The sequence below is a fragment of the Lepisosteus platostomus genome, chromosome 15 (genome assembly GCF_059453375.1).
Source record: "Lepisosteus platostomus isolate fLepPlt1 chromosome 15, fLepPlt1.hap1, whole genome shotgun sequence".
NCBI classification, from domain to species: Eukaryota; Metazoa; Chordata; class Actinopteri; order Semionotiformes; family Lepisosteidae; genus Lepisosteus; species Lepisosteus platostomus.
In genome coordinates this window covers 24,296,966-24,310,747 of record NC_142625.1, presented here as the reverse complement: position 1 = coordinate 24,310,747, position 13,782 = coordinate 24,296,966, and the positions used below count along the sequence as shown (strand labels likewise).

The 13,782-nt window shown below is 43.0% G+C and overlaps 1 protein-coding gene across 1 annotated transcript in view; it reads right to left on the bottom strand.

Annotated features, from left to right (window-relative positions):
• Positions 1–11,185: 11,185 nt before the first annotated feature.
• slco4a1 (solute carrier organic anion transporter family, member 4A1) overlaps positions 11,186–13,782 on the bottom strand; it is a 44,139-nt gene continuing 41,542 nt past the window's right edge. The window contains exon 14 of the mRNA XM_088607617.1: positions 11,186–13,238. Coding sequence (XP_088463743.1) covers positions 13,233–13,238 — 6 coding nt within the window. The 3' untranslated portion in view covers positions 11,186–13,232. The remainder of the gene's footprint in view (positions 13,239–13,782) is intronic.

Sequence of the window (13,782 nt, the reverse complement as noted above, 5' to 3'; positions counted from 1 at the left end):
TTTTGATTCTTTTCAGTACTTATAAACTTGTACCGTTTACAATGTTGTTTGGATGGATTTTTCAAAGTGTGAGAATTTGGGACTCTTCTCTGGTGAGATCTGGTGTAACGTTGATTTCTTAATCGTTAAACAATCTTTTGAAACCGTGACCTCAAAGGAATAAGGGAAGACAGTGAGGTAATGAGATTTGCATAGTGTAAGGCACTAGTGTCCAGATGTTTGTACCTACAGGTTAGTCTATGACTGACATATACCACTTCATTTATTCATTTAGATGAGTGCTCTAAAAAAAGGTTAAGTAGAGAAACACTTTAAAGATTAGATATACAGTATTAGGGAAGACCAAATATCTTAAAACCCATAAAGAACATGAGATAGTACTTTACTTTTCGGTATTTTGGTTACCGGAATATGCAGTGCTGTATATCCTCGCTAGCAGTGTCCTCTGCCTGCTGGAGCATGCTACAGTACCTCTGCAACAGTCTGTGGCCTGTACAGTACTGTGCCAAACTGTGCTCTGTGTTTGGCTACAATGTGGCACTTGCCTGTTTATTAATGAAAAACCAATCCACATGAACAATGGAAAAAAGTTATTGGCCACAAGGAAGAAAATGGTTTTATTTCAATGGATATTGTTTTGCTTCAATGTATGTAAGATGGTTATACTGTTATTACTGAAGGTATTGACATTCTGTTCCAGTAAAAGCCTGGTTGTCATTTTTGTATTGTATTCTGATCTGTCATTTTAGAAAGAAGGTGTTTATCTACCTAATAGCCTGTCAAGATCAGTTACTGTTAGACAGGCAATTTTTCATGACCAATTGTTTTTATGAAATCTGTCAATGTGTAAGGTCAAGTTCCTATCATTTGAAAGGCTAACAGTCAGTTTCAGACAGCTACAAATAGCTAATGAAATTGTTATCGTGATTCAAAGTCAAATCATTGAGAAACAAGTCATTTTCCATAATGGCAACTGGGTGTAATTCAAATCACAGTCTCACAGCCTGCACATCCAGCAAAGTGATTCGTTAATTGATCAAGAGTAATAACTTAACACAAAATGGATGCTTGTTCAACAGTGTTTTCTATGAGGATAATGAACACTCACAAGTTTTATTGACACAGAGGTGCATTGATTCTTCATCTCCTGCTATAACATTGAGTGTTCCCTCACTGGTAATTGTCTGTCAATGACAACAGTTTACTCTTTACAGCTATCACTGCAGTCAAGGATTCCTACTCTGAACAAGAGGTTAAAGGTGATCAGGCTGTGCTAGGTCACCCTGAAAAGACGGGCTTTTTCCTTGCTTTGCAAATAATCTGGGTGCAAAACGTTCTCCAGTAACGTGTGAGGAAAATTGGATTTACTTGTCTTTCATTCTTCTTTTCACTGCTATTTGAAAGCTAACAGAATATGAAAGGCAGACTCATTTTAAATACGGCTTGTCGAGAGTGCAGAGTCATTTTGTATTCCCCATTCCCCAAATTGCCATTCTTTTTCTTTTGCCATATTGCATTATTATTCATGTTCTGAATTTGGTTTTCAGACTTTTAGCCCATGTCTTCATTATTTTTTTATTTATTCAGTGGGACTCCTTTCCTAGGACACAAGAAAGTAAAAAAAAAGAAACAGACTGTAAACATCCTTCCATTCTCTAAAGCACTTCTTTTAATTCCGGATCGCAGGCGAGCCGAAGCCTATCCCAGCAAGCAGTGGGAGCCAGGAAGGGTACACCCTGGATGAGTCATCAGTCCATCGCAGGGCACACCAACACACACAAATTCACACCAGGGCAAATGTTCCCAGGAGAAAACAAGAGCACCAAGAAGAAACCCACTCAAACACAGGGACAACATACAAACTCCACGCAGATACAGTAGTACCCCAGTTCCGGAAGTGAACCCAGGGCCCCACTGCTGTTAACCATGCATTTAAATAATTGATCAAAATGTAAAATAAAAGAACAATAGGAAAAAACTAAAGCTTTATGCTTTGCGCACATTTGAAGAAAAACTAGACGGCATCAAAATCAAATATTTTCAACAAGTGCAGAGATGTACAGTACATCTCATATTACAAAAACTAGACTCCACAGCCCTCAGGGTCATGATCTGGATGGAAATACTTGCAGACAGAAAATGACAGATCCAGCAGTGTGGTTGGTTATATCTGATGTTCTGAATTCGGAATCCGAGTTCCGTTGCAGCATAATGGAACCAAGCAGGTTATTTCAGCTGGTTTTCATCTTTTTGACGAGGAATGAGGTCTGGTCTCCGAAATCCAAGTGGCAAGACCTGTGGATGTTTTGTGTCGGAAGGTGATGATTTGTTAGCTGATGAAAGTAAAACTGTGGTCATGCTGTGGTTTCCCATTTAAAATTTTAAAACAAACATTTAATTTGATCTTCCCTGATCCTCTAGTGCCGCAGGGTAAGCAATTGATTTAGTCATGATTGTTCAGGCAGCTAAACGCAGCCGCATTGCAGATATTATAGTGGGAGTTGGGGTTTTGTGTTCAGCTGGGGGGCTTGTGAGCACAAGGACCTCGCCTGCCAGGCGTCTGGTTGCACAGGGGTGGTGAGACCGTCCGTTGCACTGAGAGGTGTTGACTAGCCAGTGGGAATGACCGAAATGCAGGCCGCCACGCGACGGCAGAGCTCAACTGGAAACCGGCTGTGTCAGAGGATGCTTCACGTTAAAGGTCTGCTGTGGCTGTTTGTGTCACCGCTGCACAGTGGGGCTGTCGCTCTGCGACATCGCCGCTGGGGACATCCGCAGAACGTGCCATGGCGTTGTGACGTCAGACAGTCACGGCACAGGTGAAGCATTGTTTTTGGAAGAGCAAGGGGTTCGAAATGGATTGCTGCGATGCCTGTTTTAGATGACAATCCTTGCAATGTGAGCTGCAAGTTTTAAATATAACAGGCCAGACTTAATAAGCGGAATGGCTGTGGAAGAATACATTTTGTGCATTGCCTAGGTTTATTGCTCATTTGACCCCTATTTTAAAGTTGCGCATGTAGTAGAAAATAAGAGGTACATTTAGACAAGTTATCATCTAATTTGGAGACTAAAGGGGTTTTAATGAGACTTTATGAAAGTACTTCCTACGTTGTTTAGCTGTTATGACTCCTTTTAGTGTGCAGTGCAATTCCCACAGACGTGCTGCAGGTACAGCAGGGGTCAAGTCTTCGCCACTAGCCAGCTCTGGTGAGGAACCTACAGTAGGTGACATGCAGAATAGGATGTTTGGCTGAGCTTGCTTGGTGCTTGAGCTGGCTGAAAAGGTTCAGCTGATGGATCCCAAGATCTTGGTCTGGTGGTGTAGCTGCAGGGTCATTGCCCTGAAGCACGTACCTGTACACCACAGAGAGCACCCGCATGTCGGAAAGGTTGGTATTGCGCTCGCTATTCCACACCAAATTAGGGGTTTTCATCCAGACAGGAGCCTCAGCTCCGCCTGCTATTCTCCCTGGGGGGGTGGATGGCGGGGTTACAGTCCTGGACGTTTGGAAGGCAGCTCTGCAGTGTTTGGCAAAATGAGTTTAATCTTCCAGTCCGTGTGTGTCTGTCATTGGCAATGCCGTGAAAAAAAAAACAGCTGGAGCAAAGTGCAGAGAAGAGAATTTGAACTAACAGAACTGATGAAAGCCATGTTTGCTCAGAAGGTTTATTCACACCTTACTGGAGGGAGCTAGCTGTGCACAGCGAAACATCACAGCTAATGAACAGTACAGGAGGTTACAAGGTACAAAGTAAAAAAAAAATTAAAAGATGTTCTTTTCTCTGGTGGTATTTTTTATTTGTAATATGGCTCAAAATGTACGTCTAAGTGTAACCTAATTTTTCGGGGGAGACTGCACTTTGTTGCCATAGCAAAGCAAATTTGTTTACCAAATTCTCCATTAGACGAGTCTGCCTTGTACAATTAGACCTCTCATCATCCTATGTGCATACCATGAACATATTCCTGCTTAATTATCATCCTCCCGCTTTCTGCTTCATGTGATTCCTTAACCCCAGCAATATTCCTGTTCTCAGTCTGAACCATGATGCAGCTTTAACCTTTAACGAGTGCATTTTTTAGGTTCAGGGGTTTACAGTCTTGGTCCTGGAGGGTCAGTGTGTCCACAGGGTGTCCAGTCCTGGAGGGTCAGTGTGTTCACAGGGTTTCCAGTCTTGGTCCTGGAAGTCAGTGTGTCCACAGGGTGTCCAGTCCTGGTCCTGGGGGGTCAGTGTGTCTGCACGGTGTCCAGTCCTGGAGGACCAGTGTGTCCACAGATTTTCTAGGTATTTAAAGCAGCAGCACCTGAAGAGCTGGGAGATGCTGTTATACTGGTCCAGCTCATTAAACAACCAGCTGGATTCACTCATCGACTGCTGAGCTGGGATGAAAACCCACTGAAAAACCGTCCCTCCAGTGGCAGGACTGGACACACCTGAACTACGACAAGACATTTTTACTCCCCTCTGCTCATGTTTTAACTTCCCCGTTGAAACCTTCTCTCTCCACAGAAACGCAAAAGATGAAGCATTTTATTTCAAATCTGACCTGGCATGTGTTAAAATGTATTTATATAATAAAAACAAAGTGTTTTTTTATTAAGTGCACCTCACAGCATCACATCTGCGAACGTTAGAGTTGCTTCTGATTCTCGTCTCTTTCCAGTACAGGGCATTCTGATCCCCTCTGAGAAAGGATCTCAGTAATATGTCATTCTTTCTTTCAGAAGGCATTTAAAATATCTCCACGCTCCTAAATGAGAAGCCTTTCAGGACTGTGTTCTCATCTTCAGTATTTTCTTCCTTTTTGAATATTAACAGCAGACACAGAAGAAAGGAGGAAAGTGGAGGTCAGAGTCTCTGCCCTAGGCTTCCATAATTTATGAAACTGAAAAAGAAAAGAACACACCTCTTTTATTATTGAAATCGGCAGGTCTCCAAGTGTGTACACGTGAGGGGCAGAAAGGAGGACAAAAGAATTAATCTGTCGTATATCCAATGACCCGACCAAGAAGTCCCTTTATTGTCATATGGTTTGCTAAGGCAGTGTTGGCACATCTTTTACCTTAATGTACAGACAGCGCGTCTAAGCTGTCATCCAATCAGGACAGAAGAGGGAAGCATTCGAGTTTATGATCTATGTTATAGAATACTTGTTAGTGTTTGAGCCAGACAGCAGAATAGACCAATGTAATTATGGTTTGTTATTCCTCTAAGAAGTTACAAAGAAGAAGGGCACTTAAAATTGAGGACAAGAGGCACTTGTTTAGTCAAAGTACACAAAGAGATGTGGAGGTTTGGATCAAGCACAGAGACAAATCACTTCTTTCAAGAAGGGCCTGCTGCACTTTAGGGGTGGGTCACCTGGGTCCCCTCTTATACGTAAGAATCTTTAAGATCCTGTGGAATATACAAGCAAATTATTATTATTATTATTGGTGGTAAAAAATTATGGCTTTTATATCTCATAAAAAACAGGTAAATCAACTACAGGGTCCTCTGGGCAAGTGATTATACAGAAAGGCTTCCCAATAAAGTGGATTTGAAAATGAGAAGGAGGAGGAGAATTATGAAGGAAAAAAAAGTTGATTGAAGTTGCATTGAATAAGCAATATTAGATGTACTGTAGGACTGTTCTTGTCAACCGAACTGAAAAGGCTGTTCTTTATGAAAATATTTTGATTTCATTTGTACATACAGTATAAATACAATGGAATAAATGTTATGGATGGAACCAATTTCCATCCATAACGTATGAATATTTTTCAGCAGATACATACAGTATAAAGTTGTTGCATTCTGAAATAGTTCATTTTATTTCATGAGCCTCATGAAACAGCAGAGGAAAGAGAAGGACTGGTGAAGAAACCCATGAAACAAATGAGAAGAGGCTGCTAGCCTGTTTGCTAGTTAGTAGTTATTAATTTGTAGTTAGTAGTGGATCCATGGATCTTACTCAGTTGTATTTTTTTAGGGAAGCCAGGGTGTCGGCTTCAACAACATGGCTGAGCTGCTTGTTCCACACTCCCACCACCTTTGGTGTACAGAAGTGCCTTTTGTTCTTCTTTCAAAAGCACTTCCCTGTACTGTAAGTTCCTGTGTCCCTTCTGGAGCATGAGTTTCACTGCTGATTTAGTAAGAAATCCAGTGGGCTGAAATACAGCCAGAGGCCGCCCTAGCATATACAGCAGAACTGTTTTAAAGTGTGTTGCAAACTGTAGCAAACCATCGCAGACCATAGTGAGTGTTTGCTATACAGTAAGTGCCAACTGATAAATAAAAAGGTAAAATTAATAAAATTAGACAAAATGTCCAAAATTTCCTGTGACACGTTTTCAAAGGGGTGTTTTATTGCCAAATAGAAAAACACAGCTGTGCCAAAAGCTTGGCCAATCCACAGCAGCGTTAAAACCAGTTATCACAACAAAAACGTACTGGTGCTATCCATCAGGGAGAGAGCCCACATGATGTCATTAAGCGCTACTTGCATTTTCTCAAGATGCAAGGTTGGAGATTATGTGCTTTCGGCTGAATTTGTGGTGGCTTAATTAAATCCAGTCAAAACAGAACAGAAAGAGAATGCAAAGGAAACTGTATTTGCTCAACATTCCCCAAAATGCCCTAGAGACGCTGCAAGCCCCAACATGACAAGTTATATTTATTTTTTTTAATAAGCGCACATTACTTGGATTTAGGAGCATGTACAGTACTGAAAGCGTAAACACCCGTTTCAGAATACTGACATCAGATCATCTGAGTGTTTGAATTCACATTGCAAAATCACAACCAAATGCAAAATGAAGGGAATTTGTCCGTCAGAATAACCCCTACCGAACTGTGACTTAACTTTTCCAAGAGCAAATACGGTACAAACATAATGCATAATGAGTACAATAAACAGGTAAACAATGGCAAAAAAATCAAAAACCCAGACATTTACAGTAAAACCTCTGAAATTATATAAAAATTCAACCTCTAATCAAGCCTCGTTTTCTTCTCTATGTAGTATTCATACTGTTTTAATCTTTTTTTAAATGTAATCCTCCACTGGTTATAGCTAAATGCCAGGGCTCTAGGGGGAAATAAGTTATCTCGGTGATCGAGAGCGTAATGATTTTTCACAGTCCTGTTACTCACAGGGCTACAATGTTGATGTGTTCTCCATCCGTCTTCGGTGAGTGCGCAATCGTGAGCGAGTCAAGGGGAGCCAGAGTCTGAAATGGGACCCTCAGTGCAGCAGGTGTGCCCACTCCATGGCCAGGATGCCAGTCCATCTCACAGACACACACACACACTCCCCCTGGGAAGCATACGGTATCTCTGGGAGCGGGGCACCCTAAAATAACCTAAAAGAACATGCGAGCTTCGCACACAACGGGCCCCTGGCTTGATTCAGATTCGTAGCAAACTATGAGCCAGCAATGCCAACCGTGTGTTCACAGTTTTACGTGAAAAAGTGTCAAAAGCCAAATGCTGTCTTGTGTAAGCCCTCCTAGTTCCGTTAAAGATACAGTATGCCTTCGTGATTTTCACTTCCGTATTTAATTTAAATGGCCTGGGCACAATAAAAATGGTTCTAATCTTTTTCTCCCTTTACAGCTTTCTATTAGGAATATAGTACAGAAGGCAGACTGCTCTCTAGTCGGGTAATGTCGCCCAAGAGTGAAATACAAGCAAAGCCAGTGTTCAGATTAGAGGAGGCGGCTTCAGTGTTTATTTCTTTAATCTGTTTTATCCTAGCCATCAGCATTGACAGCTGCCCCTGATTGGCACTTATTGCAAGAAGCGCCGGCCCTGCCATCGTTAGTTTTCAGAAAATGCGTCATTGAGACTGACGGTGTCTGAGAAAACTGCCAGGTGCAAATATCAAGATTCCCTAGTGTAGCTTGGTCTCGCTGCTGCAAGCATTCAGGGGCAAAGTGAATGCTCAGAGAAAGACAGGGCCAGTTCTGCTGGTAGGCTTGTTCGTTCTGGGCTCAGGTCTTACAAGTGTGATGTTTGCTCGGGCAGTGAGGTGCAGGAGCTTGGACATGTGCCCGTGACACCGATTTGTGCCGGGGGGGCTGAGCACACGTGCACAGCCACCTGTGTCCTCTTTAGCGCTGCAGAAAGCATGAGCCATCACCGTTCCCTAAGGCATGTGCGCTTGGCTTCAGCCCCTGGGCAGCGTGCAGTCCTGGTTGCCCAGCGATCGGACATCAGTGGGGAGACCAGTGTGGTCCTGCCACAGCTGTGAGCGAGCACGCACTCTGTGTCAGGATCCCTCAGGAAGAGATGGAGTGTGCAGTCGGTTATGTTTTGTTTCCAAGAAAAAACTGCTTGCCTGCTACCCTGAACTGCAATTAATTTCACTACGTGAAGCAATATCTGTTTTTAATATATTTTTAACTCACTCTGGGTTGGCACAGTAGCGTGACATTGAGCTCCACAGCCTCAGGGCTTCACTTGAGTAAGTGGATGTTGCATGTTATCCCTGCGTATGTGGTGGTGCTTGTATGGGTGGAGTTTGCATGTTCTGTCTGTGTTCATATTAGATTTTGCCAGGTACCCTTGCTCCCTCCACCTCCTACAGACATGCTGGCTGGCTTTGTTCAGCTACTTTAAACCTTCCCTTTCTGCATAGCCTTGAAACGGACTGGTGTCTCGTCCAGGTGTGCTCCCAGTGTTTCTGGGCTTGTCTCCAGGTTGCTGTGACCTTCGTCAGGATAAGCAGATTTCAGATAATGAACAGATGGATGGAAAAACATTCACATCAACGGGTCAACCTCTTGACCAGATCATTGGTGAGGCAGAAAAAAAAAGAAATCCTTCCAAAATCAAGATTAAGCAGAATTGTGAGTGGAAAAGTGCAAAGTGTCAGTCTTTGCAGTCACATTGGACTGGCTTTCCATCTCTCTCCAGAGAGCAGCACTAACCAGTAGATATGAATTCAACGAGAGCTGCCACTTTGCTACTTGAACTGGACTAATTTGATGTCAGGGTCTGAAGGCACAAATCAAACACAACACTGTGCCCCGAAGTGGGATTCCATAATTTATATTTGGAGCATCTCAGTGGTCAGCATTTGACATGGTCTCTTCCTGGAAGGAGAGAAGAATGCCTTCGGCTTACCCTGGAGGAAAACGAGCGACCTGGCTTTCACATCAGCACGATGGCTGTCGAGGGACAGCTTCTGAAGAACAGGATACACACTCATCTTTGCCCTTTGATCTTTAATTAGCAGCTAGGCCAGCTTTAAATAAGATGGTGTGGTCTGTGTAATCTCTGTTGAACCCAGTCACATGAAAACCATCAGTGCTTTTCGGACATGTTATTAGTGGGAATTTGTGGATAGGAATTTCGATTGTGCTACGCTATATATTGTTACACGATTATTAGATGGTGCCTGTTAGGAAACATGTTTAAATTCCTCAGTGTGAAAGATGAATTGTCGATGTTGGTCATAGAGCCAGAACCAATTGTCATTCTAAGTATCTGCCTTAGAAGCGGGTTCGCATTGCAAACAGAGGAACCTGGACTTCCTGTTTCTAAACACTCATCTGTTATATTAAGGAACGCATAGTATTTATTCACTACATTGGTGTCCTGAAGGGCATATAAGACATTTCTTGATGCTGTAGCTTCAGAATTGCAACATTACATATGGAAGACAGCAGAATTTATTACTGATACAATAATAAATTAGTAATAAAACAAATTACTAATAAAACAGATTACTTGCAATCTGTTTATGGTCTTGAAATCAAAGTAACACTGTGCTGCTCAGTGCAGTGTTTTTTTTTTAAATAATCAACATTTACAGCTAAACACCGTGCCATTCACCAAAATCATTTTCCCACGTTTTCAGTCCACAAAGCATTTCAATTCCTACCATTTCTAAATTAACCATATGAAAACAGGTTCTTTCAAACTTACATCGCACACAGTGCTTATAGACACGGAAAACATAACTCATTTCTAAAAAAAAATACATTATTGATACCCCTTGTGCCAAAACGTGAGTTGATTTTGATTTATTTTTGTTATAATTATTAACAGTAGCTGTTGCAGAGTCGTTCTCCCTAGTTGGGTTGTCTTCAAGAGCCAGCGCGACTGTGTTGTTGCTGTGTGTGTGTGTGAATACAGCACTCCAGCGCCACATGCTTGTGGGACTCTTTGCTGACATTACCTTGGTCTCCGAAATCTGCCGCTTCAATGCTGCTCTGCTCACAGGCGGAAGATGGGGCCTGCTGGGCATTAGCCTGCATCAACCCTGTGCAGCTCTTCTGTCAGAAACACGTTTCCTGGACGAGCGGAGAGCTCGTCGGGAGACGTCCGGGGGGGCTGAAGTATCTTTGGAGACCGACGGCTCTCGGCTTTGAGTAGCTCGCTGGCAGCCCAACCATAAGGCACTTACTGTATTCACGGGCCCCAGAGATCGTCTAGGCAGACTGGTAACACAAAATTACACGATAGAGATAACGCGGAGGTCTCTCTGCTCCTCTAGCTCATACTCCACCAAAACGTCACTTCACAGTATACCGTGGAGAACCAGTTACACAATATTCCGGTTGTGTATTTCAATGGAAGATCTGTGTGTTGAACATCCAGTACAAAATACACAGATCTACCACTGCAAAACACAAATGGAATATTATGCACAGACATTTTTTTTTTTGTGGAAGGGTGCATAACACTTTTTTATTTTGTGCCTTTGGACGTTGCATTGATTCTAAATTTCAAAATACGTAGCTTAACACTGCTTAACTAGTTTCCCCGACTGGCGCTGAACCATGGCATTTGAGCGCCACCTAGTGAACAAACGAAGAAAGACCCGATGTACGGACAAGGGGAAGGAAATGTTGAAGGTCCTGGATCACTGAAGCTCGATATCCGTTGGGCTGCCAGAGTCGCAGGAAAATCTCAACACACAAATGTGAAATGTGCAGTGTGAGGCTACTGATCACCTAGGTGAGTCCAGTGTGTAGTGTACTGTAGGTGCACGTTTATGATGTGTATTTAAATGTCAGTGGTCATGGACGAATGCATTGGTTGTGCACATTGACAATAACAGTGTTTCTTTATCGTGATAAGTGTGCAATATCAGCTTTCAGCCCGGATGTGTATCTTAATGAATCTGCGAAAAACTTACCATGAATATGATTTTTTTGGGGGGGGATCGAGGTTGAAAAACTACAATTACTTGACATTTTAAATAAGAACTTTTATTTAAGCAAACTGGTACAAAACATTGTTTCATAAAAAAAAACGTTGCATTGTTTAGCAACGCCAACAAATGTGCTGTCAGTTTTAGATGCAAATATAGTTCTGAGGCAGATACAGCATGTACACTTTACACCAGACAAAATCACAATTCAAACAACATTGCATGTGCTAACAGCAGCTTTTCTTCTCAACAGCTTGTTGTTCTCTGTCCGTAACAGAGCCGTTCATTCTAGTTCATGTTAAAATGGCACTAAATTGCCTTTTGAACAGAAACAGGATGAAAGAGAAGCACAGACGGCAGAACCTAAAGAACTGCTGAGCAGCTCTTGGCAAGCACTTCACAGAACTACAGGCAGATAGATCCTGGGTCTGCATCATGCTGAAAAGAGTTGCAGGGAAGTAGCTACAGTGATTGGCTTTCAGCATCTATAACCTATAATGGCATCGGACTGTAATCCTCCATACAGGACTTTCCCTGTCAGCCAGTCCTCAGGAAAAGGAGAAACACCTGCACATGTGTGTCGTCAACATAATTGATAGGAAAAGTAGATTTCTCTTTAAGAGACAGTTGTCCAGGTGGACTAGCTTTTCAGCCAGATAGCAGCAATACTTTGAATTTATTTCAAGCGTAACCTCAGTCATTCTGCTCTCCACGGCAAAGGCTGCAATAAACATTTATTTCACGATCATTAAAGTAATATCCACTTAACTGCACACCCTAAGCACTTTACACCAAAATGTACCACGTCCAATGAAATATTATCCTTTACTCTGCTTGCTTTGTAAGCCAAATATGTCGGTTTCGCATCAATCCGGCCTCTTCAGCCTTGCAGATCAGCAAAGCTTTGCGGAAAAGGGCAATGTTTCTTTTTTCCCTTCGAAAAGTGGCGCCGTGACTTTTATCTTCCGCCACCTACTCTTAGGAAAGAGAATACTAAAAATATCTACACGCACAAGCACGCACACACTGCACGACAATCACACCCACCAACCCAGAGACATCACAAGATACAGGATTCTCTGCCACTGTTATTCTTCAGAAGTCCACATTTAAAGTGCCTGCAGCAGTACATAATAAACAGAAGAAGAGATGGAGCTCTTCGTCATTTTCATAATGAAACGTGCATTTCCGAATGCCAGCATTTTAAACAATCTGGACTACTTCACAATCTCTTGTGACTCTTCTGTTATGTTTTACACTTTGTTTTGACTGAATTGCTACCCTCTGAACACACGGTTGATTCTGTACATTTGTTTCCAAAGCTCAACACAAGAAGTTTGAAAGCACCTCCTGTTCCCGAAGGACACTGCGGGCCAGTGCAGTGTGCAGACCAGTTCCTGACCCTGCTATTTCAATTGCTGTGCTGACTCCCCTGTTTTCTTAACCCTTTTTCAAATAAAACTGTTTTTCATCAGCGCAGTTATTCCTATCATTTTTCCTCACATGTTTAGCAGAGGTACGACGGCATTGGGCACAACGTTGCTGGAATATGAGCCAAGACCAGCTTCTCCAGCTCCAGCCACGCACGGTACAGTAAACTGCTTTGGACCAAAATACTATCAAACCAGACAAACACACATCTATCCATTTTCTACTCGGTGCAGCCCTTTTAGCACGCAGCCATTGAGGCAGGCTCACGTAAGGAATACTAGTTACAACTTGTCTTGTGCAACAAGAAAATAAAAGGACTGGAATGTTTTGGCCTCGCATCTGTGTTTTCCCTGATTCATTTCATTTCCCTGAGCCCAGTTCAGTTTTTTTATCACGAGGAGCTCTAAGAAAAGACAAATCCAGGCAGGGAAATTGATTTTCGGAGTGCTGTGCTCAAACCGCAGGCAGAGGCTTTGGAAGTTTCTTCATTCCTGCTTTGCTTTCCTACAGGGTCGTGTGAGCAGGATGCGGCCCCACTCCGCCGCTGACCGCCCTGCGCTCGCCTGGCTGGAACCAGGCTGTCCTCGTGGCCGCGGGGGCTGGGGTCTGGGAGGCCCTGGGCACCGCCCGTCCCCATGCTGCACAGGCTTGTTCAGCACTGCGTCCAGAAGCAGAGGAAAAAGGGAAGAAAAGGAGAAAGGTTAGTAAAATGATCAAATGCACTTAACGTCGTTTGTCACGAACGACAAAAACAGATGATGGGCACTTCTGCAGCGCCCCAAATCCTGGGGTACAATGTTAAGTGTGTTGAACTGGAATCAAGGGTCTTCATTGTAAAATGTGGTTTTGGTTACAAGACAGGTGTTGCTGCCCCTAGAGGCAGGACAAGGGAGAGCAGCCAGAGGAACTGCTTGTCTAAAGCAAAGGTGTTATGAACTGAGTCAGCTCAGGGAACCTCCTTAAGATCATCAGCATCGCAAGGACCCAGGGACACAGTTGGAAATGAAGTTCAGGACATTTGAGACTGAAAACAGGAGACTGTCCTTTTCACAGAGGGATTGTGGGGGTGCTGGAACCAACTCTCAGGCCCATGGAGTTGAGGCTGTTGCTGGAACATTATTTAAGAAAGGATCAGAGAGAAATCTTGAAACAAAAAGTCACTCGCAATCAAATGAGCAACTGTGTCTCGTGTTCTTAACAAG